The sequence below is a fragment of the Channa argus genome, chromosome 1, assembly GCF_033026475.1.
Source record: "Channa argus isolate prfri chromosome 1, Channa argus male v1.0, whole genome shotgun sequence".
NCBI lineage: Eukaryota > Metazoa > Chordata > Actinopteri > Anabantiformes > Channidae > Channa > Channa argus.
Window position 1 is genome coordinate 2,819,319 of NC_090197.1, and position 27,899 is coordinate 2,847,217.

The 27,899-nt window shown below is 40.4% G+C and overlaps 1 protein-coding gene and 1 long non-coding RNA gene across 4 annotated transcripts; one reads left to right on the forward strand and one right to left on the reverse strand.

The window, feature by feature from the left end:
* The first annotated feature begins 4,761 nt into the window (after window positions 1–4,761).
* LOC137100213 (uncharacterized) lies at window positions 4,762–7,299 on the forward strand. Of its 2 annotated transcripts, none has more exons than XR_010910867.1 (3): window positions 4,762–4,918; window positions 5,504–5,779; window positions 6,963–7,299. It is a non-coding gene; the product is annotated as an uncharacterized lncRNA (long non-coding RNA). The 2 variants fall into 2 exon arrangements; XR_010910866.1 differs by lacking the exon at window positions 6,963–7,299 and adding an exon at window positions 6,541–6,952.
* A 1,569-nt stretch (window positions 7,300–8,868) lies between these two features.
* LOC137099877 (NLR family CARD domain-containing protein 3-like) lies at window positions 8,869–20,667 on the reverse strand. Of its 2 annotated transcripts, XM_067477262.1 has the most exons (11): window positions 20,568–20,667; window positions 18,952–19,163; window positions 18,481–18,576; window positions 15,909–16,005; window positions 15,506–15,719; window positions 13,466–15,260; window positions 13,190–13,363; window positions 12,922–13,095; window positions 12,077–12,250; window positions 11,889–11,935; window positions 8,869–10,396 (listed from the first exon to the last, which is right to left on the reverse strand). In XM_067477262.1, the coding sequence occupies exons 2-11, from the start codon at window positions 19,038–19,040 to the stop codon at window positions 9,867–9,869; spliced, it is 3,390 nt and encodes a 1,129-aa protein (XP_067333363.1). In that variant the 5' UTR covers window positions 19,041–19,163; window positions 20,568–20,667; the 3' UTR covers window positions 8,869–9,866. The 2 variants fall into 2 exon arrangements, with proteins under 2 accessions (XP_067333363.1, XP_067333355.1); XM_067477254.1 differs by lacking the exons at window positions 8,869–10,396; window positions 11,889–11,935; window positions 12,077–12,250; ... (1 more) ...; window positions 18,952–19,163; window positions 20,568–20,667 and adding an exon at window positions 16,213–16,377 and having other exon boundaries at window positions 12,894–13,095; window positions 15,909–15,987.
* Window positions 20,668–27,899: the final 7,232 nt, after the last annotated feature.

Genomic DNA, 27,899 nt, shown 5'->3' on the forward strand with positions numbered 1-27,899 from the left:
AATACACATGCACACCAGTCACCACGTTACAAACTGTACAGCAGGACACATTAACATGGGCTTGAAGAGAGTTCTCCTTCTTTAACCAATCTTGTTTCCTGTTGGTGGCTGATCACAGATGGTGGAATATATGGGTTCAGTGTGGGCTGATCCACCTGTTCACACATAGACAAATCAAGCACAAAATGCGTATATTCATCAAACTAAACCCCAAAAGGCCAAAAGCTGAGCAGATTCTACCGTGAAGGTGATGGGAAAATATGTGATTAAAGGTTTTTACCTGGAGAAGTTGCCAAGCAGTAAGTAGCTGTCCATTTCTCACATATCCAGTTCAGAAAATATTGATTATTATTATGGTCAGAAACATATTTCGTTCTCCATTTTCCTTGTTGATCTCAATATGCAGCATAGGAACATTTTGTGTCATGCAGCTCTGCTGTTGCCCAGAACCTGTGGACAATGTTAGTGTTGAACTCAATTCAAACGCCTCATTATAAAAACATTCAAACTGAGTTTAAATCTCCGAGTTTCTGGCAGATTTGCAGTTTTTGATCAGTGACTCTGCTCAGACTCCAGCAGCATTTAGTGTCTTCCTGCTCTGATTCCTGCTTTTTAAAGCCACTGCACATGTTCAGTAGTGTTTCTCTCTCTGAGCCCAGTCACTGTCTGTTAGACTTTTCACTCCCAATCAGCACATTTGTCAACAGGTTTCCTCACATCACTTTCAGCTTTGTCTCTGAGGAAAACGTGGTTGGAAAGCTGCTCTCTGAATCCATCCCTGGGACTAATGATCATATTCAGCTTTTTCCTTCATCTGTTCTTCACTTTCTAAAGAGCAGAGAAGAGGCAGCTGCTCCTTCATGCTGAGATCAAGTTCAAGAAAGTTTGACTCTAAATGTTGAAGCTAGTTTTTCTTCCACCATGTTTGTTCTGTGTGAGGATACAGAGAGCAGCACACACATTCAATCCTCTGAACTGTGACCAGAGCTTTGAACCATGTTTCAATCCTGACTCATTGTTACTGCAGCTCATCACAGACTGGAGATGAAGAGAGTTCATAGATTTTTCAAAAGAGATGTCGATCATTTTGTCACTGTCCTACATTTTAACACCTATTTCCTAACAATGACTAATGGCAGTGTAATAAACATAAAAACTGTCTCATGTTACTGTCAGTGCTGATCCATCCACCCATTCCCACTGACATCCTCCTGAAGTATATTGAGTCATTAAATCAATCCAAGACTCCTTATTTATATTCAGCTCAGTGACAAATTCCAGTGACTCTGGACTTTAAAAACCTGGAAACCTGGAAAACCTGCCACTTATCTGCATGTGTTCAGAGACTAGAAGGTCTGTGGTAGGTGAGAAAAACTGAAACTACACAAAGAGACAAAAAGAAAATAAACACATGAAGATGGAGAAAAGTTCTTGTTTTTCCCCAATTGTGAGCAATTTACACTCATTACACATTACATTTTGTTTGTCAGAGGCAGAAGGTCGCGGGTTTGAACCCCACCCCACCAGGTGTGGCCCCGCCCAGCCACCAAGTTCCATCTTGGCGACGGCCCCAAGCCTGGACATGAATGGGAAGGTTACGGCAGGAACACGCTACATTTTGTTAAAGACATTTCAAAATTGGGTCCATCATTTCTTGGGTCAGACATTATAGGGCTGATTTGTGAAAAGCTAAAATAGTAGCTTACATTACACTGACAGTGGCTGGACCCAAGCAAACCATTAAAGTAACAATAATGAACATGAGAAAGATGCTGTACAGAGACTGAAACTCTGAAGCTGATGTGTTTGAATGACGTGGTTCATGGTGGGACACCTGGGAACATGTGTGTGAGGTTTGAGGTCATCTAGTGGCTGGATGGAGTAAGACAGGAGACAGAGACCAAATCTAACAGAGAGTGGCCACACGGAGCTGCTTTACACCAGATGCTGTTTCATACATTATCACACAGCAGACTGACTGTCTCACAGAGTCTCGCGTCCTCCCCGTACAATCTGATGTCCATTATTATTATTTCTCTCTGTTGTTTCTTTTCCTGATCATTGCAGTACTGGAATCTAAGGTAACTTCAGTGAGAGGAAATAAGCTGGTGTTTGAACATTTCTCCTGAATTTAGAGAGAATTCCTTTGTGTGACATCAAACTTCACACCTTCTCTGCAGGCACCACTGCTCTCAGCACTTTACACAATGACCTCCACCCTTTCCTGTGTAACCCTGTCTAATGTACTGCACTTTATTATAGAAACAACACTCAACATTTATAGTCACACGCTGCTGTTGGAAAAAAGTTTATATTTGCTGCAGATGAGTGATAGTTTAAGATGAACACATACTTTGACATTTCATTTAAAATGCTTTTTCATTCAGTTATGATTCTTTTATCACATATAGTCACAGTCCTGTTGCATGTCCAAATATCATCAGTCAGGACGTCTACTGCTACCTTCCTTTGGATGCTGTAATAAGGTCTGTACCTTGGCTCTCTGTGTTTCATTTCTGCACCATTTCTCACTTATTTCTAAATTTGACTTTACTTTTAACGTCACCTATTTAGTCCCACATTCACTTCTCTTTTCTCGGTCATTTCTTTTGCACATTGTAGCTGTCCTCTGGTTCACCTGCTCTACATCTGGATTACTGCCATTGTGCCATGCATTAAAAAAACATCCACAAAAACAGAAAATGTCACCTTTAAGTGTTTCTTCAAAAAAAAAAACACGTAGTAATAACTAAAGTAAAACAGAACATGAACTAAAACACTCTGGGGGGAAAATATAAACTAAATAACAGTGCAAGGAAACTAACTCGGTAACTAAGGGGAGGCAGACGGAAACAAACTGAACATAACACGCTGACAGACTGAAGGAGACAAACTCTCTCAAACATAAAACCAGGGCCTAACAAGCAGAGATAACTGGAGATAAAACCTAAACACTGAAACAAACGTTCAATCATTCATTAATATTATTATTGCAGATGTGAATAGGAAGGAACTGCTCTCCATACTTTGTTTCCGGGGCAGAGTCAAGTGTTTTAGTCACCAAATTCAGGTGAGAATGTGTCCTGAGGAGGACATATTGTTGGGGTGGTGCATGGAGGTGGACCCAAGTAAAAAAAGAGACAGGGAATGAGGGTAAAATGGCAAATAATAGAACTCGGGGAAAGCATGACCAACAATCACTGCAAAGGAAGGTCAAAATCCACAAAGACAAACGTGGACAAAGTGACTGACTGCAAAAAAGGCAGGAGACAATTAGTAAACAGGGTGTAACTACATAAAACAGGAAATAACACATGGTCCTAACATGAGAAGGACATGTTAGATCAGGTGGATCAGTGCTCAAAAGGTGAAGGTAGAGACTCATTTATGTTCAGTTAAACTACCCCGACATGTTTTACTTCCATGAAACAGTATCAGCTAGTACTGAACTGAGGTGGGACAAATAAAAAACAGGGCCAAGGGGGAGGGTCTGCAGTGTGACCCTCATGCTGTGCTGATAAAATGGTGTATTAATGTGGCTAATGGCAGCAGACCAGTTTATGTTGCAGATGAGTTTGATGAGATGAGTCGCTGTCATTTCCCCCTCATTGGTTTCTCTTCTGTGTAAATGTAAATCACACAGTTTTTAGTTTGTCAGTCACTTCCTTCCTGTACTAAACTCCCTCTCAACATTCAGCTGGTTCATCTTGGTTATTGTCTTTTCCAGAACCTTCTCGTTTGCTTCTGTTCGCCAACTCGTCAGTGTTTTGAAGCATGTGACTCAGTTAAACATAGCGACGTCTGCTGGTCAAATCTTTGGTTCTACATGCAAATGGCCGAAATCAATGGCCAGTTGATCAGAATGAGCTCTTCTGGCCCCAGATCCCCTGATCTGGGTCATAGACACACACAACAGAGAATTGTCCATCTCATAAAACAGGACTAACATAAACAAAGTACTTTGAGTTTAAACTTTTAAAGCATTTTACAACCAGCTCCATTAAATGTTACAGTGTTATTCAGGGTCATAAGTGAGCTGAGTCGTGTCAGCTGCGATTCATCGACGACACCACAATGCTTTCACAAGCTTTTAAAGTGCTGCACGTGAAGTTTCTGCTGGCGATTATAGATCATGTTTCCACAAAGAAAGTGACACTGCTGTTGCTATGTGGTTGCTGAATGTGTGCTGAAACTATCAGTCTAAATATACTGTGTTACTGTGTTATTACTGTGTTACTGCAGCATCTGCATTTCCCACAGATACGCTGTCAGGTTAACAGTGTGGTAGACAAAGTGCTGATAGGTCAAGGTTTGATTCCTGATGGTTAAGATGCAGCTGATTAATGAGGAGTCAGGCTCACATTAAACCAGACATGTGAAACTGAAGTCTGTCAGCTCTGTCCGACAGTGTGGATGTGAAATATTGATACAAATACGCAGGAAGAATTAAGGCAGAAGTGAATAAAAACGGAGGCAAGGAAATGTGTGAGGATCATCATCAGATCGCTCCCACTGTTCCCACCCAACTAATGTGACATTTCCTGCAACTTTGAATGTTTGAGTCGTAGCTACTTCAACAATTATCTGTTAAAACCAGCAAAAACCATTTGCCTTAAAAAAACACTCATAGTTACTTTGAACATCTATTATACGTGACCTTGGTCACATCATCAACTCAGCACCTTTTTGTGAATTCCTGCCTCCTACTGGTGTAGCAGTGTCTGTACTGAAGAATTTTCCACAGACAGACTGATACGCTCTCATTTGTCACTGTGGGTTTTACTAGCACAGCCACAGAAAGCTCAGTTCCTGTTCTCAGCTCAGACTGTGCTGAGTGTTTGTTCAGTCGCTGTCAGGATGAAGGTGACTGTCTACAGCTGCTGGTTCTTCCTTGTTCTGGGCTCTAATGCTGCAGCAGGTAACAACAAACTAGTTATTAGTTACTAGTTATTAACTGTGGAAAATCCTCTGTTGTTATTGGTTATGTTTTTTAACAATGCTTAAGTTGTTATTAGAGCATCATCTACAAAATACAGTTTGTGTGTGTGTGCTTGCTACTTAAAGTACACACACACACACACTCACACACACACACACACACACACTAAAGGGCTGTTTCAGGGTTAAGTCTTTACCTCTTTAACTTATCTCGACGAGTCTCCTCACTTCATCCAGAGACTGGGCGGTTTGGTGTAAAGAGCCAAAGACAAAGCACAGGCCACGCAGATAGAAGTACGTGTGTGTGTGTGTGTGTGTGTGTGTGTGTGTGTGTGTGTGTGTGTGTGTGTGTTTGAGAGAGTGAGTGTGTTCCCAAAGTCCAACTCTGGTGATATTGTGTGTTTCACTGCTTGTTATCATCAAATCTGCTGATGATTTTTGGATTAATTTCTCTGTAAAATGTCCCACAGAACTGACAGACTCAAACTACTTTCTCTAACCGACAGTGAAAAGAACAATTTCACTCGTCTACAGATGCTAATTTCCTTTTTTCTTTTTTTTACAGAAATAATCCAGTAAGTATTTGAGGAGAAGCAGCAGATCTCGCTGCCTTGTCCTCGGCCTGCGGAGCCTAAAGTGACATGGAGAAGAAAGACACATGGACACAAAGAGGACATACTGACGGCTCACGACAGAGACGAAAAACACATCAATGACCCAGACAAACGTTTCAGCTCGTTAGGAGACAAGTCTCTGTACATTAGCAGAGCTGCAGTGTCAGACAGTGGAACTTATTTCTGTAATAATAAAAAAGCTGTGGAACTGACCGTGATCCCATCAGGTAACATCACACTTCATCACAGTTTCATCTTTGTGGGTTTCTCCTCTTGAATCAACATCATGTCTCTGTCCTTTCCAAGTTTCATGTTTGTAAACCAAGGATAATTAAACTGAAGTAATGTTTGAGCGTTTTTCCTACTCTGTGCTATAGCGACAGTCATAGTCAGAGACATTATGTTTCCAGCTTGTCCATCCATTCATCTGTCGTGTTTATGTGAACTCAATATCACAGTAACACCTGGAAAGAATTTCAATACCTCTGGCACAAACGTCCACTTGGAACCAGAGATGAACTGATTAGAATCAGACTCTGGGTAGAAATGCATGTAAACTGCAGTTTAAACCAGCCAATCGTACAACTATGATGCAGTAGATGTAGTTATTAGCGTTATAGTTTTTGACATCACACATACGCACAAACAATTTAGAGGAAAACACAAACATTTATTAAAAGACAGAGTTTAGCTAATTAGACAACATCATGTCACCAACAAATGAACATTACATATATTCACTGTGTTATCAGTTAATACAGGTACACAAAGGTAAAACTCTGATTCAGCTGTCGTACAATAGATCCTTTAATAAGCTGATTAAACTGTACAAATGTCTAAATTCCTAAATGACCTGAACTTGATCTTCTTTTAAAAATGCTGTAAAAGAACAGGGGTCAGTTTCTCAAGAGAGATTTCTGAATCCAGACTTCATGTGATAAATTACAGATCTTTATTTCTACTCATCATGTGTATTTTGTATGAACAGGAACAATCAGGATAAATGTCACAGAGAGGACCAACGTCACCCTGAATTGTTCTGCTGATGTTGGAGGATCTGAAGTTCCAACATGGAGCAGAGAAAGTGCTGGAAAGCGACAACAGATCAGACATGTTTCAGCTGAAGACAAGACTTTGACTCTGACAGACGTGAAGCTCGGTGACTCTGGACTGTACTACTGTGATGGAAAACCTGCTGCTTACCTGAATGTGACCAAAGGTGAGACACAAGACTCCAGAGGACAGTGAAAGTAAAGGAAAGGGGTCATTTAGAAGAACATCAAGAATCAACATCTTGGTCCATTTGAACAAACAGGCACCTTAGTCACCTTTTCTCTGCTTCCATATTGGTGTCTGCTTACATGTCTTTCTGTGCTAAAGTGTGTTTTTGTGGCCTGTGTCACACTGAAGGTGAAAAGCCACAACCCACAACCTCAACTGTGTCTGAATCTCTAAAAAGACAAAGAGCAGAAACCCTTTCTTCACCTCCTACTGTGGACAAAACTGATACAGTTACAACACAGAAACGACGCGGCAAACATGGCAATAACAAGAATTCAAAGAGTAAGAGGAAACACAACATCGAAACATTTTCATCCAACACCTACAGTCAGCAAAGCATTTCTACTTTAACACGGTCAAAGTTTCCTTTCAATGGACACGGATCATGTTAAAGACCAAATTAAACTGTGGACATCTGGAATGTATTTACCGTCCATGTTTAAAATCTTTTAAAACATGATTTATGTTTCCCCCACACTGCTGCTGGCTGTAGGACCAGCCACCTTCAGCATGACACCTTTTTCAGGTACATAACGCTCCTTCACTCACCGCCTCTCTTACATTTAGAGCTGTCAGCAGTTAAAAAGCCTTTTAAAAGTCTTTTTTTCTAAATGTTTTAACAGGTGCATCAGATCAAACTGAACCCACATATTCCACCATCTGTGAATATCCACCAACGGAAATCAAAATGGGTAAAACCTGAATTGATACTTTGTTGTATTAAAAACTAATAACTAACTAATAATTCTAATACTGCTGTTGGATGTTGTTGGAAGCTCATCTGTAAATGATGTGTTATTTGTTCAGACTGCAGTATCTCTACTGTTCTCTCTTGCATTTTAACATCCCCAGTGTCACTAATTCTTAACTCTCACTTGTCTTGCTGCAACTTTAAAAAGGACCAATTTTGGTGGTTGGAGTAGGTGTCACCTTCATTGTCCTCCTCCTCGTCCTCCTCATCTACTTTACTTTATGGTGAGTAACAGCCACAGTTTCCAGTTTCACAGTAAGTATATATATAACTCTCTGTACATATTGATCACCAGGTGAGTTTGGTTTTACTAATTTTATTCTCCTGTTTCAGGTTAGAGGTTCAGGTTATACATGCTGTCATTTATTTTTGTATTTGTTTGGTTTGCTGAGGTAAGATAGGGTTGATGCTAGAGTTTTTGTTGGGCACTGCTCACATCCGAAGCAAATGAAATTGCCACCGTTTGGAACACTTGGTCTGGTTTTGCTTGGGAAAGGAAGCAGTAAACTCTGTCTACTTACACACCAGTGCATCCATGGAAATGCTGCTGGTGAGAAAGCTCCACGGCCCTGGAACGTTCTGCCTGAGAACCTAAGTGCACCACAGACTGTGGACTGTGGATCACTTTAAAGTGATCATTACTTTTTCTTTATTATGCTGTGTTATTTTATGTTTTATATGTTTCTATGTTTTACATGTTTATGATGTTTTGTTCAGGGAGGTTCTCATCCTACCTTTTATTCTTGGTTTTAATCTGCTTGTATAGCAGTTTGAGAGTGCTTTATAAATAAAATGAATTATTATTATTATTATTATTATTATCCTTAATCACACTTTCTCCCCATTTATCTGCCATTATTTCAGCAGGGCCTGTAAGAGGATCAGATCATTTTTCTAATGTCCCTGTTTTGTTCCCCATGTTTTCTAGACTCACTGTGGTTTGTGCTTCAACTTTCTATGGGCTTATCAATCACACACAATTTACTCTCTCATACTGATCTTCCCATCTCATCGTATGGTTGGATCTTATCACACATACACTAACTTCAGATGAATCCCTTCAGCCAGGTAGTTTGTATGTCACATTCGTTCTGACCAACTACCCTATACAGTAGTATGCACAGTGTGTTGTGCAAACTAGACACTAAAGGAGTCATTTTATATCTGGTTATTTATGTTTTCATCTGTATTGAGTCAGTCATACACCCATTTTATTCAAATGGAACCAAAACCAGAAATTATACTTTCATATGTGTAAGATGACTTATCTATGTATTTCTATATTTAAATGTATCTGTTTATTGATTCATTTCTTTATTTATTGAGGATGGTACTTCTCAGTACTATACATGTATCTATTTTCCCTTATTTCACCTTTTTGCCTTGTTTTCCTTTTTCTCACAGATCACATAGAATTACACAGACAATTGTTCACTACCACACAAGTTTTACAAGAATATTACAGTTGCTATCACACAAGCTTTACGCAACCTCTGTGATCTATTACTAAAAAGAAATGCTTCTTAAAGCCGTTCTCCCTTATTGCTGGAATGGAGCATCTGCTGTCCACCACCTGTCCCTTACATCAGGCGGGATCCAGGCCTCCGTTTGTTCCTGGGCCGGCAGTACCCTTCAGTTTGGACTCAGGTAATGATCAGCAGAATGTCCATCCCATCCTCGTCACCAAGATGTAATAGACGTTTTCCCACTTCTTTAGATAAGTGTTACTAGATCTTGGAAGAACTGTAGACAGAACTTAACATGACAAAATATACCACATGGCCTAAATATGTACAATCTTTCTGACCAAATGCTTCTTTCCTGTTTGAAGCAGGTCAAAGGCTGTGATGTCCCACATCATATATTCATGGAGTTAGGAGCAACAACACAACTCTGCTCCACACTAACCACACAAGTCGAGCGTCCACATCAGAGTGGTCATTATTCTCCTACTTCTACCGGAGGCAGGATCACAGTCTGTGCATCCTGCCCATTCTTTTTCTCTTTCTTTGCTGTTAGTGCTGAAGTTCTAATTAGGAAAACACAAACACTCAGGGTGGACAGGATGGATGACTTGGTGCAAGAGTGAACACATTTTCTTCATCATCAACACAAACCTGACACCAACCTAAAAGATTAGCAGTAATGAAAGAACCATCCAAATGTTTCTCTTAAGTCCAAGTATCAATGGTGCAGAGTGTGATGATGAACAGAGGGAACTTTGATTTCAGCAGCTGATCTTCAGTCAGCAGAGTTTCTGTCCACAGGAGACACTCTCACACTTACACACTGCACAGAGACAAGGAACCAGGACAGAACCAGAACCCAAACCCAGGATACAGAGGTTCAGTGAATGTGGTGTTGAAGGTGTGGAGGGGGATCAGTTTGTCAGAGGAGACACTGTAGAAGGACAGAGAGCCAGCAGGACAGTCCACATACACTGCTACTCTGTTAGAGAAAGAGGACGAGGAGATGGGTGTTGTTATGTTATTGTGGCTGACAGAGAAACCATGATCAGAGCAGATCAGACTCCAGGACTGATTGTTCCATCCAAACAAACAGTCATAACTGTTTCCTTTCCTTCTGATTCCTCTGTAACTCACTGATATAGAAACTGTTTCTCTCCACTCGACCTCCCAGTAACAGCGACCAGTCAGAACATTTCTACACAGCAGCTGAGGAAAGAAGTCAAATCTGTCTGGATGATCAGGATATGACTGATCCTCCTTCACATGTGTCACCTTCCTGTTGTTGTCAGACAGTTGTAGTTTTCTGTTTACTGTGTTTGGGTCCAGTTCCAGTTCACAGGCATCTGATGGAGAAATCAAGACACAAACAGCTGCAGTTTATCATCTGTTGATTTATCAGCAAGTTTACTGACAATGACTGAAAGTAAATTATTCAAGCTTCCATTTCATCTTCAACTGTGAATGTTGAATGTGTTTTAAAGCTGTTGCAAACTTTTTCCTGGTGTCTGTATTAGTGTTGTCAATAGTATTGATTTATCAATACATGTCTATACTGAATATTTGAAAAAGTTTCAATATCTACACACTGGTATATGTTGTATATATGTTTGGAACTTCTGGCAGAGCTGCCGTGTTGGATTGTACAGGTACCTAATAAAGTGACATCACAGATATGTGACCAAATGTAAATGTCCCTGAAATGAATGTGTCCCAAGCAGTAAAGGTGTATTTCCAACTTCAATCATTTCCAGCAACCACAACAACTGTTACTATAAGGAGGAAGCTCCCGTTAACCACTGGCTCCATTACTATCTGTAGCTTCAGGCCTATGCAGGTGCTGGTGAAGAGGCAGCAGGGGAAACATTGGGATGAAGGTAGTGAATAGCTGGATGAATTCCTTCACCTCAGCCTAAACACAAACCTGTTCTGATGAACTTTAGGCACTTTTGAATAGACCACTTTCATTTGAGGGCTCACCTGTATTCTTGTACTGTTCCAGGGCAACAATAAGCACTGAGTCAGACACTTACTGCTCAAAAGTCATATTACACGTTAGTTCCAACTGTTCATTAACTTACAATATTACATCCTAAGTAACTTTTATGTTACTTTCACAAAACATCGGCTCTAAGATTCAGTCAAAGTACAAAACCTCAATTAGTAAAACACTGATATATCACCTACAAATCACATATTTCTAATGCTCTTCATGACAGGTCAGCGCCAGTGCTCTCACGCAAACGACTCAAACATTCATGTGTCCTCCTCACAGAGCCTGAAGTTAAACCTCTTTCCTTTATAGACCAAATGAACTGCAGCTAAAAACTCACCTCTTCAGTCTTTGACTGAATCAACTTGGTCTGAATGTGGCTAATGAGGATTCTGTCCACATACTCTGCTACAAGCCACCTTAGCTCTGATTTCTTAAACACTCTGAGAAGAAAGTGAGGGGTCCTTGAACACAACTTCCATTGGTCAAACCTGTGAAGATACTAGTTACCGAGCAGCACCTGAAGGTAACAAAACTCTTGTATAAAGACACATTGACAGTCAAAAGACCCAGAAGAAACAAAGTTCACTTTCTGTTGGCTCCACTGTTAATAAAATGTATTTCTTAGTTTTGTTGGATCACTGTGTTCACTTTGTTGTGTTTGTGGATTTGAAATTGATTGATTGAATTCTAACATCTTTCCAGCCACACTGACAAAAAACAGAAGCTAAATCCTGAATGAAACTCTGGAGAAATTCATCTTTGTTCTTCAGTCAAGAAAAGCTTCAAATCTAGTGGAACATGTGCAGCTGTGTTCTCAGGATTCAAACTTAAAACACACTCACACTTCCTCACACCAGGTTTCAGTCTCTGTGGTCCATCATGGTCCAACCTGGAGGAAGAGACAAAGTCAGAATCAGCTTCATCCACCTTCACTCATCTCCACCATTAAATATGAACCAGAGTTCTTCAGTTAGTCAGAGACACAGAGAAACAGTGTGAGAGCTGCTGTTGTCTGTCCATCTGTCCATACCTGAGAGTGTCCAGTCTCCAGTGTGGATCCTCCAGTCCAGCAGACAGCAGCTTCACTCCTGAGTCTCCCGGATGATTGTAGCTCAGGTCCAGCTCTCTCAGATGGGAGGGGTTGGAGGTCAGAGCTGAGGCCAGAGAAGCACAACCTTCCTCTGTGATCAGACAACCTGACAGACTACACACACACACACACACACACACACACACACACACACACACACACACACACACACACACACACACACACACACACAAGCATTGACTTTATTCATTTGCTGGAGACATAACCATAAACTAAATCTAGGCTATAAAATGTCATCATTCAAATTCATGCTCCACCTTTTTTACCAACTAAACAGCCAACTGTAGAAACTAGAATTAAGGTGGGTCATGGAACCAAGTCAGGTTGTGGACCTGCTCTTTGCCTTTGCAAGGATACTGGAGAGGTCAGAGGAGTTTGCTACACAAGTGAAAACATATTTTTCTGCTTATGATCTGCAGAATCTCATGTGTGTTATAGTAACTAATGTCCGTCATTTGTTCCTTTCATTTCTGGCAATAATACAATGACATTGGAGCCTTGTAGTTAGTCCGAAGTAAACGCTCTCCATTAGTTCATCTGTGTCCACTTCAATTATTGATATTTTATTGGTTGTGGGGATTATTCTCTTCAGACCAAACATGTTGGAGTCCAACTGAATATAGTTGAGCAATTTTACTTTATAAACACGTCAAGTTTCTGTGGTTAGAACAAAAACATTACCCAGCTGACAATCTGCTGAGTCAGCAAACCTCTTCATCACGATAGCTTGTCAAATGACTGTTTACAAAAATCAGAATCCTGACCTGAGAGTTTCCAGTCTGCAGTGATGTTGCTTCAGTCCAGCAGACAACAGCTTCACTCCTGAATCCTGCAGGTCATTGTTACTCAGGTCCAGTTCTCTCAGACTAGAAGACTGGGAGCTGAGAACTGAGGACAGAGCTTTACAGCTTCTCTCTGAGAGGTTACAGCCACTAAGTCTGAAGTAGATTTTAGTAAGTAAAAACAAAGTTCAGATAAAGAAACACTAAAACAATTTAATTGGGAAACTTTTAAAAATAGCTGTAATCTGACCTGAGAGTTTCCAGTCTGCAGTGATTTTGCTTCAGTCCAGCACAAAACAGCTTCACTCCTGAATCCTGCAGGTCATTGTTACTCAGGTCCAGTTCTCTCAGACTAGAAGACTGGGAGCTGAGAACTGAGGACAGAGCTTCACAGCTTCTCTCTGAGAGGTTACAGCCACTCAGTCTAAAAATAATCCAGTAAAACCAAAGAAACCAGTTACAAACATTAGTTTTCTGTCATGCCAACAACAATCCACTTAATCTGAAATAGTCTATGTGCACATACAGAGCTTTGTTGGAGGCTTTGACCACTGGCAGGAGCTTCAGAAGAGCCTCCTCTGAAGCAGAGTATTTCTTCAGGTCAAACACGTCCAGATCTTTTTCTGATGACAGTAAGATGAAGACCAGAGCTGACCACTGAGCAGGAGACAGTTTATCTGTGGAGAGACGTCCTGATCTCAGGGACTGTTGGATCTCCTCCACTAGAGAACCATCATTCAGTTCATTCAGACAGTGGAACAGGTTGATGCTTTTCTCTGCAGACAGATTCTCACTGATCATCTTCTTGATGTACTGTACTGTTTTCTCATTGGTCTGTGATCCACTTCCTGTCTGGGTCAGCAGGCCTCGTAGGAGAGTCTGATTGGTCTGCAGTGAAAGACCGAGGAGAAAGCGGAGGAACAAGTCCAAGTGACCATTTGGACTGTGTAAAGCCTCGTCCACAGCAGCCTGGTAGAGTTTTAGATCAGGTCTAAACAGTTTAGACCAAAAAGATGTTGATTGTTGTTCTGACAGCAGATTGACTCCAGAGTTGATAAATGTCAGATGGACATGAAGAGCAGCCAGAAACTCCTGAACACTCAGATGGACGAAGCAGAACACCTTGTCCTGGTACAGTCCTCTCTCCTCTTTAAAGATCTGTGTGAACACTCCTGAGTACACTGAAGCTGCTCTGATATCGATGCCACACTCTGTCAGGTCTGATTCATAGAAGATCAGGTTTCCTTTCTGCAGCTGCTCAAAAGCCAGTTTTCCCAGAGACTCAATCATCTTCCTGCTCTCTGGACTCCAGTGTGGATCTGTCTCAGCTCCTCCATCATACTTGATGTTCTTCAGTTTGGACTGAACCACCAGGAAGTGGATGTACATCTCAGTCAGGGTCTTGGGCAGCTCTCCTCCCTCTCTGGTTCTCAACACATCCTCCAGAACTGTAGCGGTGATCCAGCAGAAGACTGGGATGTGGCACATGATGTGGAGGCTTCGTGATGTCTTGATGTGGGAGATGATTCTGCTGGCCTGCTCCTCATCTCTGAATCTCTTCCTGAAGTACTCCTCCTTCTGTGGGTCAGTGAACCCTCTGACCTCTGTCACCATGTCAACACACTCAGGAGGGATCTGATTGGCTGCTGCAGGTCGTGTGGTTATCCAGAGGCGAGCAGAGGGAAGCAGGTTCCCCCTGATGAGGTTTGTCAGCAGCACATCCACTGAGGTGGACTCTGTAACATCAGTCAGGATCTCATTGTTGGTGAAGTCCAGAGGAAGTCGACACTCATCCAGACCGTCAAAGATGAACACAACCTGGAACCGTTCAAACCTGCTGATTCCTGCTTCTTTGGTTTCAGGAAAGAAGTGATGAACAAGTTCGACCAAGCTGAAGTTTTTCTCTTTCAGCACATTCAGCTCTCTGAAAGTCAATGGAAATGTGAACTGTATGTCCTGGTTTGCTTTGTCTTCAGCCCAGTCGAGAGTGAACTTCTGTGTTAAGACTGTTTTCCCAATACCAGCCACTCCCTTTGTCATCACTCTTCTGATTGGTTCATCTCTTCCAGGTGAGGCTTTAAAGATGTCTTCATGTCTGATTGTTGTTTCTGGTCTGTCTGGTTTCCTGGATGCTGTTTCAATCCATCTGACCTCATGTTCATCATTGACCTCTCCAGTCCCTCCCTCTGTGATGTAGAGCTCTGTGTAGATCTGATTCAGAAGGGTTGGGTTTCCTGCTTTAGTGATCCCCTCAAACACACACTGGAACTTCTTCTTCAGGTTAGACTTGAGTTTACGTCGACACACTGCAGCATCAATTCCTGAATGAACAAAGAAGAAATGAAATCAGTGAGTGGATCCTTCAGAAAATCAGAGAATCTAAACATTTAAGTTTCTGTAGAGTTTTTCTTCCTCCATCAGTTTTATCATCAGTGGAGGACAAACAGCCTCTGATCTGATACAGATGTGTGCAGCATATTTACAGCAGAGTTTGGAAATGGAAACCTCTCTCCTGCTGTTTCCATTTCCTCTTTCCATCATGTTAAATCTGTTCAAATCCTCTTACTGCTCTGCAGACAGTCAGCCAGCTCCTCCTGCTTCATTCTCCTTAGGAAGTTCAATGTGATCTTCACAAATGACTCTCTGCTGCTCCTCCTCTGCTCTTCATCCTCCTCATCCTCCCTCTGACTGTCTGAGCATTCTGAGTAATTTGGTCTCAGGACCCTCTGGATCTCCTTCAGCTGGTTCTTGACAAAAGTGACAATGTTGTCCTCCAGCAGCTGGAACAGAATGAGAAGTGAACATTTCATTGAAACTGGTAGAAGACAACATGTGATTCATCTGTGAGTCTGAAGACCTGCTGGTCTGAACACAGCAGCATGGACTCTGTTAGGACCTGAATGGTTGTTGAACATTCAGTCTGGGTTTTATGTAGTTCATAGTCAAAGTGTGATTGGACATGTACAGACCATAAATATGGAGTCCAGGTCTGGTTGATGCTGCTGGGCAAACTGATCACTGTGAACCTCTGAGCTCTGCTGCTCAACTCTGGGGCGAAAAGAGAAACTTTAGGGAAATGTAATGACTCATAAACAAAGTGAGTAAAAAGTAAGTGTTCATGTGGACACCTGGTGGACACAATTATGTCAAGACACTGACTAAAGTTTCAGTACAGTGGAATGTGGACGGAGTACAGCTTCATTCTCTTATTATATTAAGTGATTGTTTGTTTGTTTTTTTTAAACCTCTGCTGGAGTTGTTTAAAATTATTACCTTTTATCAGCAGGTTGTTCATCTTTGAGTTCAGGAGGACGATCTTTAGACCGGTCACTCTTCATAGAGTTTGAACTACAGCTGGGATGAACTACAGCTGGGTATGAACTACACCTGGGTTCAGCGGAGTCTGGTCTCTGCTTCTTTATCCTGATCCAAACAAACAAAAGACAAATGAAAAGTAGTTTGAAGCTGAAAGCAGATGAATTCTAATCTAATATGTAGTTTTCCTGTTTTTTGTATGTCGCTGACACTTGGCTTAATTAAATGGGGGCCATTTAATTGGGTTGGGATGCAGAAGGCCGTGGGTTTGAATCCCACCCCACTAGGTGAGGCCTTGCTCATCCAACCAGGGCCACTTTGGTGCCGATCCCAAGTATAACATCTCCATTGATTTAATTGTTACCTAAATGAATCAAACTTGAACTTTAAAGAACATAGAAATCAGCCTCTGTCCTTTCTCTGCTGTGATTCATTGCTGATCATGTATCTGTCTCAGACAGAAAGTACTAAGTACTTGCTCTGTTAGTTATAGGATATGTAGGAAAAAGGCCAAAAACAGATTTTGGATTAGCATGTTCATAACAAACACTGATGACATAGACAAAAATGAAATGATGACTTTTCCACAGTTAAGAGCTTTTTCTACATTTACAGTAACAAGGACATTTGCTGAAAACCCCAGTGATTTGTTTCACCTCTCTTCTCCTGCACAATTCACTGTGAACATGAACTAAGTCCAACCCTCAGTCAAACAGTGGCAATTTACAGAGACAGGAAGGAGAGACGGCACCAAAACACTGATTTTCTGATCTGCTCATTTCATTTATGGGAGAAACACAACAAGCTCAAACCAAAGCACTAGCAGCAAAACTAGAGGCACTAAAACCCAATGTGAAAGATAAAAACCAGCAGCTTTTAGCTTTTCACAAGCCCATATTTCCAACTTTGAAAATGTGAAGCGTGTGAGCACAAATAGAAGAGTTGCATGTACCTTTATCATATTATCACACTCAAACGGCCTTTTCTCCTTCTCAAATGTCTTTTTCCTCCTGGATTTGATAGTTGTACTCACACAGCAAGTGGATTTCCCTCAGCTGCTGTCTGTGATACATTGACCATTTCCTGCTCAATCTCTGAAATGGAGGTGGCTCAGACAGTTTAGCTGTGGGCTCGTAGCTGTTTTTGGCAGGAAATTCTATTGGTAATAATTTATAATTTCACTTCATTATACTGACATAATTATATTAATTGTGTCAAAAATAGCCTTATTATCTATATCTATGACTGTTGGTCTGTTTATGTTTGTGCTATATAAAACTCTTTTTTCAGCTGGACACATTCTTGCATTCCTGCAAAAGGCCTGTAGAGCAGAGAAACAAGAGGTGCAAAAGCAGCGATTCACTCATTGAAAAGAAACACAACTGCTAAAACCCGTTGTGTCTGATTAGGGTCTTAGACAAACCACTGACATGGACACTGCTGCTCAGTCAGTTATTCAGCAACTCATTACCAGCTCAGTGGTGTAGCTTTACTTGGTGCTCTCCATTTGGCTGTGCCAGTACGCTGGTTATGCAGTAGTGAGGAAAGGTCTTTGAAACGAGTGCAGGTGGCAGGTGACCACTGATGAGAAGCTTCCTTGTTGATCATATCTTTCCTTTTGAGTTACATTAATATTATTTGTAGGAAATAGTCCCAAAGATCACAAAGATGTGATTCTATTGGCAACTGATTCCATCCTGATTTTAGTTAATGAAAGTGAATTAGATGCTCTGCACTTATATAGAGCTTCTCTATCTACTGGGACCCAAAGCACTTTACACTGCTGCTTATTCACCCATTCACACTCATAATCACACACTGATGGGGGAGCTGCTATGCAGCTGACCTGAACTCACCAGGAGCAACTAAGTGTCAAGGACACTTCAACATGTGACAGGAGGAGCTGGGAATCAAACCAACAACCCTGGGATTGTTGGACAACTGCTCTACCTCCTGTGCCACAGTCGCCCTTAGCTCAGCAGAAGATTTCTATTTCATTATCTTATATGTCACAGGTTCTGTTTATGATATTTTGCTTGCATGTCTCTCAGATTTCCTGTGTTCTTGTATTGACTTTGACTTGGACTCAGGTTGGCAAAAGCAGCATGTGCTGTTTCATGTGCTGCTTTATTTTAAAAAATGTAACAAAAACTATGAAGCTCGGGACCAAGAGAAGTCTTCTAATCTTAGAGTCTTGAGTCTGACAATAACTAAAACATTTCTTACCTTCCATGAGCAGGTTGTTCATCTTTAAAGTTAAAGGGTTCAATCATAGACCGGTCACTCTTCATAGAGATACAGCTGGGTTCAGCAGAGTCTGGTCTCTGCTTCTTCATCCTAATCCAAACAAACAAGAGACAAATAAAAAGTAGTTTGAAGCTGAAAGCAGATGAATTGTGAGCAGACTGTCAGCAGCTGAAATGTTAGAAGCAGATAGAAAGTCAGTAAGAAGACAGTGGATGAGGAACGTTCTCCTGTTCATCAACATGGAATCTGATGAAAGATGCTGTCTCATCTTAGTTGCTTAGTTGACTAATCAGTGGTTGGCTCTTTGTTAACTAAGACAGTTAGTAGTTGATGATTAGTTCTTCTAAGCTGTTACTGAGGAGCTGAGTGGCAGATGTGACAGTGAGTGGGAATAATGATGGTGGACTGATTTGACATGGACAAGAGTCATGGACAGTTAGAGATCCTTACCTGTGGTCTTTGGTCTGGCTCTCATGTCCCCCACACAGAGTGGTTTTAGAGGGAGGGACTCCCTCCTCTCTGTCCTCACACTGATTCATAGCAGAGTCCACACCTGCTGGGAGAGCTGAGCTCAGTCTTTACAGCAACAACACTGACAATGTTCCCTTGAAGCTGCTCAGCTGCTGAATTCACATCCAGTCACAGAGACTTTGGAGCTTCAGCTGGAAACACAGAGAAATGAAAATTTTTTTAAGTTTTATTGAACATCCTTCACTGCAAATTAGACTTTATTCTTTTATTGTTATTATTCATCAAGGCTTGTGGACTATTTTCCTGTTATTTGTGCTAATTATTGTGATCAGGTCAGTGACTGTTGGCATCTGTTGGTGCTGCTCAGCAGCTGCTCAGCTCTCTGACTCCTTGTGGGGAAAGAGGGGAGGAATCAGACATCATCTCAGAAGAGGAAATAAACCACTGATGCCTTCTACTTTGTTTATCCAAATACACTTCCTGAAGAGGAAAGTGGATGAACTCTGAACCCTATGAATACTGTGATTCTTGATCCATGTTTTTCATGGAAATGTGACCTAATCAGTCTTTTCCAGATCTGTGAGGTAGAAGGCTTCTCCCTGATTCGTTTGGACCGGACAGATGACTCAGGCAAAGTTAGAGGAGGTGGAGTGGGGATCTACAATAACATTATATAACATTGAACATCACACCTCCTAGTCCCTATTGTCAGTCCTACATTCTTAGCTTTCCTCTTCTCTCTCTGCCTACAAACATGACTTCATCCTCTTCTTATTTATTCAGAGTAACAGGCCTAAACATTGTATTAGTTGGTGAGTATCTGTTTCATCATTAGCATATTTTAGCTTTCAAACTTTCAAAAGAGAAAATTATCTGGAAGAAAAGTCATAGCAATGAATGAAAAAAGGACAAAGATCTGTATTACATATAGTTTAAGTATGTCAAGTTTAGGAAACTTAGCACGTTTTATTCATGGTTAAAAGAAACCAATGATGACTGTTGGAGATGGGATGTCACAGTTTTTACTGTGGGCAGTGTTTTTACAAACAGGATGTTAGAGACATAAATCTGTTCACAGGTTGTGAACATAAAGACTGTTTCCAGATAAATGTACAAGTTTAGTCCAGATATGTTCAACAAACTATGACAAATTAGGTGCAAACATTTAGTTTCTAAAACTAATTTCAAACTAAGAAGGAAGATCAGTGTTACTATAGAGACTTGGTGTGGAACAAGAACAGGAACAGCTATAAGTGGAGCCACTTTTAATGACTTTGAAATACTTTCTGCAGCTACATGTGTAATAATACATCAGCATTAGTGGAACTAAAGTAACTCAAATACAAAAATCTATTGTATTCCAACCATCAAACGTGCACACACACCAATAATTAGCAGCAATAACACATGGGAAATATGAAGAATCATATTAACAGCGAGCTAAACAACCCTCATTAGCTAAGCAGCTAATGTCGACCTTCGTTCACACTAGACTCTAGTGCTAAATATAGAAGAGTAGTGGAACATGTGGCTTCGTTCTTCCCTTTGCTGCACGGCCACTTCAATCAAATCTGGGGGACAAATGTACAGTTTACCTGCTTCTGCAGACACCAATACGCCGCTGGTTCGAGTCCGCAGACTTCCTGACAACTTTCTGCTACTGGCTCCTCACCTGAAGCTGCGGTAAAGACGCGGTTGTTTCTTGCGCCTTTTCCCCTGCACTTACGGTACGAGTACTAGGATTTCTCTTCATAGTTTACCTGAAACCTTCAATGTCGACTATAACCACACTCATTTTAGACTCATTTTACTGGACAGTTTTGGAATAAAATAACAACACCATTTTAATAAATTGGCATTATCAGAATATACATCACTCTATTGAAAGTGTTTGGTAACAGCTTTTTATGAAAGTTCAAAGGTAAAGAGTGTGAGTTACAACGCTGTTACAGGACAATTTCGCTTTAATGGCTTCAAAACCCGCACAGTACAATTGGTTCAAAATTAGTATGGTTATAATAGACTCTTAACGAGAATGCATTGAAATATTGTTGTAACCTTTTTTTTTTATAAGAATCCAAACGTGAAAACACTGTTAGTTACAATACTGATTCATGGGGATTTTCCCTTTACTTTATTAAAACAACTGGAACAATTTTTGTTACATTTCAAGTTTAAGACACATTTTTCATGTTATATTGGAAAATACACAATTTCACATATCACAATTTTTACTGGTTCTGTTATGATTTATATTTGTCATATTCCAATGAAGTGTTAATTTATTCTTGCAACACTCCCGGAGCTTCTACGCTCTTTTTTTAGCTTTCCTGGTACCCATACCGTAAGTACGGGAAGAAAGGGGCAACTAAACTTTAGTGGCTGGTTCCAAAAAACGACGACGGTGTCAGAGCTTTTCTTTCTCCTTCTCCATCAGTCAGTTTCTCTGTTAAACACAACATGTCACTTTGAACGAGTTTCATTTCAACTTTATTCCCCGTTCGGACGTTTATCTTGTCTTTTATTTGGTGTTTTCGGGGATAAACCTAATGTGGCAAGTGGAACCGGGCAGCAGGTCGGTTTGTGTCCCATAGCATCCGGGGGTGGAAGAAGTATTCAGGTTTCTTGAGTAGTAAAAATATCAATACCGGAGTAAAAGTACTCCAGTACCTGTTAAAGTCATACTCTGAAAAGTACTGACTGTCTGTTTGGACCAGGGGCCATATTGACATAAAAAATTATCATAGGAGCCAGCATGAATTTTACATGCCACTGATGGGGGAGGGGGGAGGGGGGGTTGCTTAGTTTTACTATGCTTTCTGCTGCTAGGTAGATCTGATAACAGCCTGATCTGGATAAATATAGGTTAAAAAATTAATTGAATGCAAGTATTTTATGAAATTTGACTCAAACTCAAACCTTTATTCAACAGAGTCAACAAATAACATGTTTGCATTAATGTGAAGGGTGATACTGAGATCTCCACTGCAGTAAACTGGGCAGGTCTGGCTCAAAAACGGTGCTTTTAATGCGCAAAATGTCACGCAGGTGGGAGTCGCTTAGTGTTGTTCTCACACGGTTCTTATTCATGTTCATAACTGAGAATGAACAGTTGACAAGAGGGACTTGTTGGTGTAACACTGCAGCTCACTGAGCTCCAACTGCAGGTGGACTGTTACGTCACTGGGATCCACGGAAAAAAGCCTGATCTCCTCTTCAATAGTTGCAAAATCCCTGAGACGCTGTTGAAAGCATGGAAATAATTTGCGGCATAATTCCTCATTTGCGCATTGAAATTGTTCGCTGGAAATCGGGTCATTATTTCTTGCAGAAATTGGAAATGTGTGTTATTGGGCTGCGTTTGTGACAAGTGGCTTTGGAAAAGTAGCAGCTTGGTCCGAAAGGCTTTGATACGTGAATACAGTTGGCTTATCACTGCATTTTGCCCCTGAAGCTTCGTGTTCAGGACGCTCAGATGTCGGGTTATGTCGACTAAAAATCCAAAACCAGCCAGCCAAACAGGACCGGTTAGTTCTGGCATCGGTTGTCCCTTTTTTGCCAAGAATTGTCCAATTCAGAGTGCAGACCCCCGACTGAGCCATTTTACATCAGTGTGATACACAACATCTCCGTATTCAGCCTGAATGCTTCGCTTTGGAGCGAATATAATTAATAGCCTTTATCACCGGTTTCATACCGTGATCATATTTCAGATGTTTGTCACATAGAACTTGTTGGTGAATAATACAATGGAGTTTTATAGCTTTACCTCCTTCTTCGCTGACACCAGAGTTGATAATCCATCCGTAATAATCCCCGTGATTTTACTCCGCTGTAGTTTTATGTCATCTACGGCGGAACAAACAGAATCAAAGAAATCTGTCCCTCTTGTTTGGTCCTTCAGTCTCTGGAGGTCAAGTAGCTCTTCACTCACGTTCAGTTCACTGTCCACAAAAAAATCAGTAACTGAGCGGTGTCGGATGCATCGGTGCTTTCGTCGCAGGCTGACGAAGAAAATTCAAACTTCACTCCTTTTGCCTCCAACTGTCTCTTAATACCAGATGAGAAATGGGCAAAAAACAGATCAGACGCTAAACGGGGTCGCGAGAGTTCGGCCACAAGTTTACTGCCATGTTGTGGTGAAATATAAAATTGCTTTTTTTACGCGTGTATTTTATACTGTGGACAACTGTACTGACGGGACATATATTATTCATATATTATTGATTTTATGACAGAGGCTTTGGGCCAGTGGAAATATGAACGCGGCCGCATTTGGCCCGGGGGCCGGACTTTGGACATGTCTGCTGCCACTTTTTACGGCTCTGACATGAACATCTGATAGGAAATGTCTTTTAATTTGCCAGCCCCAAGGCCCTTAATCATGATCTGTAACAGGAAGTTGACAGGGCAACATTAAGCTTTTGGATTGTTTTTCCCAAATTCTCGACTTTAAACCTATTGAAATAATGTTGATCATGCTTAAGAATCAGGTCTGTGCCACAAAAGCAACACATTTTATTTAGCTCTACCAAAAGAAGAGTTGTCAAATATCTAACCAGAGTTCTACCACAAGCTTGGTTATGGGTACATATTAAACATGTTTGTTGTATAACTCATCTTTATAGCATAACTCCTCAAAGAAATAATTTAAATCCTAATGTTGTCATGACAGTCATGCCCAGTATGAGTGTATGTAAACTTTCATTCACAACTGTATACAGTATCCAAAATGTGTAAAGCCTCTTCTCCTGCCCTGTGATCTCTACTACACATGTTCATTTTTAAGTCAGATGGTGAACACAGCGATACTTTTCTTGCCTTCTGTTTTCAAAGAGACTGTTTGCCATCTGTTTGTCATTAATGGAATTTTTCAAGGTGATTTTTAATAATTAAAAAAATAATTATGATTTCTAGAAAATTATATTCTATTGAGCTATGAGTGTGATTTGTCATTTATTGTTTCAGGATCCACTCAGCCCAGTGCCCACAATTGTCCTGAGCACCAGTGATGGCAAGCCCCAGAATGACTGCACTGAGCTCAATGTCCAGATGGACGGACACAAAATGATATTGGACAGTGGGGAAGTAAACATTTCTCTGGCTCTGAGTATTGCGTTGTCCCTTTTACTATGTCTACAATGTTGCCTATCCAGGTCCGCTGAAAAATACTTTTTGGAAGTATTTGTTCTGTAGCTTGAAACTTTGACGACAACTGCACCAATAGCTGTGCAAAGAGTGTCAAATGCACTTAATGTGTCCTAGTCTCCTAGTGCCAGCAAATTGTAAGAAGAGCCTTGCATTGTCCTGAAATGGACTAACATTGAACAATAATTCAAACATGAAAGTCTTGATACAGAAAAGCTGTGATATAAAATTAATTGATTGTTAAGTCCATCTTTAGATAATAATTCTGCAACTGTTTTAATTTTCATATTAAAGTTGATGTTTAAATTAGCATGCAAAATGAAATTTTATATTTTGCTGTTTCTTAAATTGTTTTGTTTAACATAAGAAAATATTTGTTGAGGCCACATTAGATTCCAGGATGTATTTTTTAATAACCGAATGTTTTATTAACTACATTGTTAATTTATTTATTGTTAAAAGGTGCTAAATAGATTAACCTAAAATATAATTCTTGGTTGTTTTAGTACTAAATAAGTTTTATATTATACTCATGAGGTCTTACATCATTTGTATGTGGTACATTTTAAATTATATATATATATATAAAAGGGTTTGCATATAAAAAACAGTGCAAGCCAAAGTTGAAAATGTGTTCTGTCATGTTTTACTGTGAATTTATGAATTCCCTGTCTAAGACAGCTTGGACTGCTGGATAAATATGTTATGTGGAATATGTTAATAGCTGTGCTGAGGGTGGAAATTGTTTTATTGTTTCTGTGTATGCTAAGTCTGGTCAGTAAACTTTTTACATCAATGTTGTTGTACTTATTTTACCTGACACATCAATTCATGATATATTTTATTTTTAAAAGGTTTCTTAAAATTGGTTCTTCAAAGAACCATTTTTAGAAAAGTTCTTTAAGCAACCATATAAGGTTCTTTAAGGAACCTGTTTTTGGTAGTTCTTTGAGGCACCTTTAGGGGTTATTTGAAGAACCATCTTCTGAAAAGTTCTTAATGGCACCATTTATGGTGCCTCATAGAACTATTGTTGGATGGTTCTTTGAGGCACTTTTAAGGGTTCTCCAGTGAACCCCTGATAAAAATGGTTCTTCAAAGAACCATTTTCTAAAAGGTTCTTTGTGGAACTAAAAATGGTTCTTCTATGGCATCAGTCTCAAGAACTATTTTTGGTTCCAGTTAGCACCTTTATTTTTCTGTGTGTAGGTGACGTTAAAAGTATAGTCAAATTTAGAAATAAGTGAGAAATGGTGCAGAAATGAAACACAGAGAGCCAAGATATAGACCTTATTACAGCATCCAAAGGTAGGTAGCAGTAGACGTCCTGACTGATGATATTTGGACACATAAGATGAACATGCAACAGGACTGTGACTATATGTGATAAAAGAATCATAACTGAATGAAAAAGCATTTTAAATGAAATGTCAAAGTATGTGTTCATCTTAAACTATCACTCATCTGCAGCAAATATAAACTTTTTTCCAACAGCAGCGTGTGACTATAAATGTTGAGTGTTGTTTCTATAATAAAGTGCAGTACATTACACAGGGTTACACAGGAAAGGGTGGAGGTCATTGTGTAAAGTGCTGAGAGCAGTGGTGCCTGCAGAGAAGGTGTGAAGTTTGATGTCACACAAAGGAATTCTCTCTAAATTCAGGAGAAATGTTCAAACACCAGCTTATTTCCTCTCACTGAAGTTACCTTAGATTCCAGTACTGCAATGATCAGGAAAAGAAACAACAGAGAGAAATAATAATAATGGACATCAGATTGTACGGGGAGGACACGAGACTCTGTGAGACAGTCAGTCTGCTGTGTGATAATGTATGAAACAGCATCTGGTGTAAAGCAGCTCCGTGTGGCCACTCTCTGTTAGATTTGGTCTCTGTCTCCTGTCTTACTCCATCCAGCCACTAGATGACCTCAAACCTCACACACATGTTCCCAGGTGTCCCACCATGAACCACGTCATTCAAACACATCAGCTTCAGAGTTTCAGTCTCTGTACAGCATCTTTCTCATGTTCATTATTGTTACTTTAATGGTTTGCTTGGGTCCAGCCACTGTCAGTGTAATGTAAGCTACTATTTTAGCTTTTCACAAATCAGCCCTATAATGTCTGAGCCAAGAAATGATGGACCCAATTTTGAAATGTCTTTAACAAAATGTAGCGTGTTCCTGCCGTAACCTTCCCATTCATGTCCAGGCTTGGGGCTGTCACCAAGATGGAACTTGGTGGCTGGGCGGGGCCACACCTGGTGGGGTGGGATTCAAACCCGCGACCTTCTGTATGTAACAAACAAAATGTAATGTGTAATGATTGTAAATTGCTCACAATTGGGGGAAAAACAAGAACTTTTCTCCATCTTCATGTGTTTATTTTCTTTCTGTCTCTTTGTGTAGTTTCAGTTTTTCTCACCTACCACAGACCTTCTAGTCTCTGAACACATGCAGATAAGTGGCAGGTTTTCCATCGCAGAGATAAAGTCCAGAGTCACTGGAATTTGTCACTGAGCTGAATATAAATAAGGAGTCTTGGATTGATTTAATGACTCAATATACTTGAGGAGGATGTCAGTGGGAATGGGTGGATGGATCAGCACTGACAGTAACATGAGACAGTTTTTATTACACTGCCATTAGTCATTGTTAGGAAATAGGTGTTAAAATGTAGAACAGTGACAAAATGATCGACATCTCTTTTGAAAAATCTGTGAACTGTCTTCATTTCCAGTCTGTGATGAGCTGCAGTAACAATGAGTCAGGATTGAAACATGGTTCAAAGCTCTGGTCACAGTTCAGAGGATTGAATGTGTGTGCTGCTCTCTGTATCCTCACACAGAACAAACATGGTGGAAGAAAAACTAGCTTCAACATTTAGAGTCAAACTTTCTTGAACTTGATCTCAGCATGAAGGAGCAGCTGCCTCTTCTCTGCTCTTTAGAAAGTGAAGAACAGATGAAGGAAAAAGCTGAATATGATCATTAGTCCCAGGGATGGATTCAGACAGCAGCTTTCCAACCACTTTTTCCTCAGAGACAAAGCTGAAAGTGATGTGAGGAAACCTGTTGACAAATGTGCTGATTGGGAGTGAAAAGTCTAACAGACAGTGACTGGGCTCAGAGAGAGAAACACTACTGAACATGTGCAGTGGCTTTAAAAAGCAGGAATCAGAGCAGGAAGACACTAAATGCTGCTGGAGTCTGAGCAGAGTCACTGATCAAAAACTGCAAATCTGCCAGAAACTCGGAGATTTAAACTCAGTTTGAATGTTTTTATAATGAGGCGTTTGAATTGAGTTCAACACTAACATTGTCCACAGGTTCTGGGCAACAGCAGAGCTGCATGACACCAAATGGTCCTATACTGCATATTGTGATCAACAAGGAAAATGGAGAACGAAATATGTTTCTGACCATAATAATAATCAATATTTTCTGAACTGGATATGTGAGAAATGGATTTAATTTTCTTTTTGTAAACCTTTGACTAACAATGTTCATTATCTTCCTAAAGCTTTTTTTGATCATTTGTTGTCATTTCTGTTGGTGAAAGAAGCTTTGTACTGGCTGAACATGCAGGATTATCTGTTGTCGTCAAGATTTTGGTTTAAGGGTGGACCCAAGTGAAGAGACAGCAAGGGGGAGGGAACTGATTAACAGGTTTTATTGAAAAAGGCTAAAGGATTAACATAAACTCGCTCCTGAGAGGAGAACTCAAAAGAAAACAAGCCAAGTATCAAACATGAAACACGAGGATAACTAAACTGAATC

Coding starts and splice junctions, on each gene's coding strand:
- LOC137099877 (XM_067477262.1), bottom strand. CDS start 19,040: ATGAATCAGTGTGAGGACAGAGAGGAGGGAGTCCCTCCCTCTAAAACC. Junction 15,720..15,908: donor ACCTGGACTCCATATTTATG/GTCTGTACATGT, acceptor ATTCTGTTCCAG/CTGCTGGAGGACAACATTGT. Junction 10,397..11,888: donor GAAACCTGGTGTGAGGAAGT/GTGAGTGTGTTT, acceptor TTTCTCCATCAG/ATGCCTGTGAACTGGAACTG.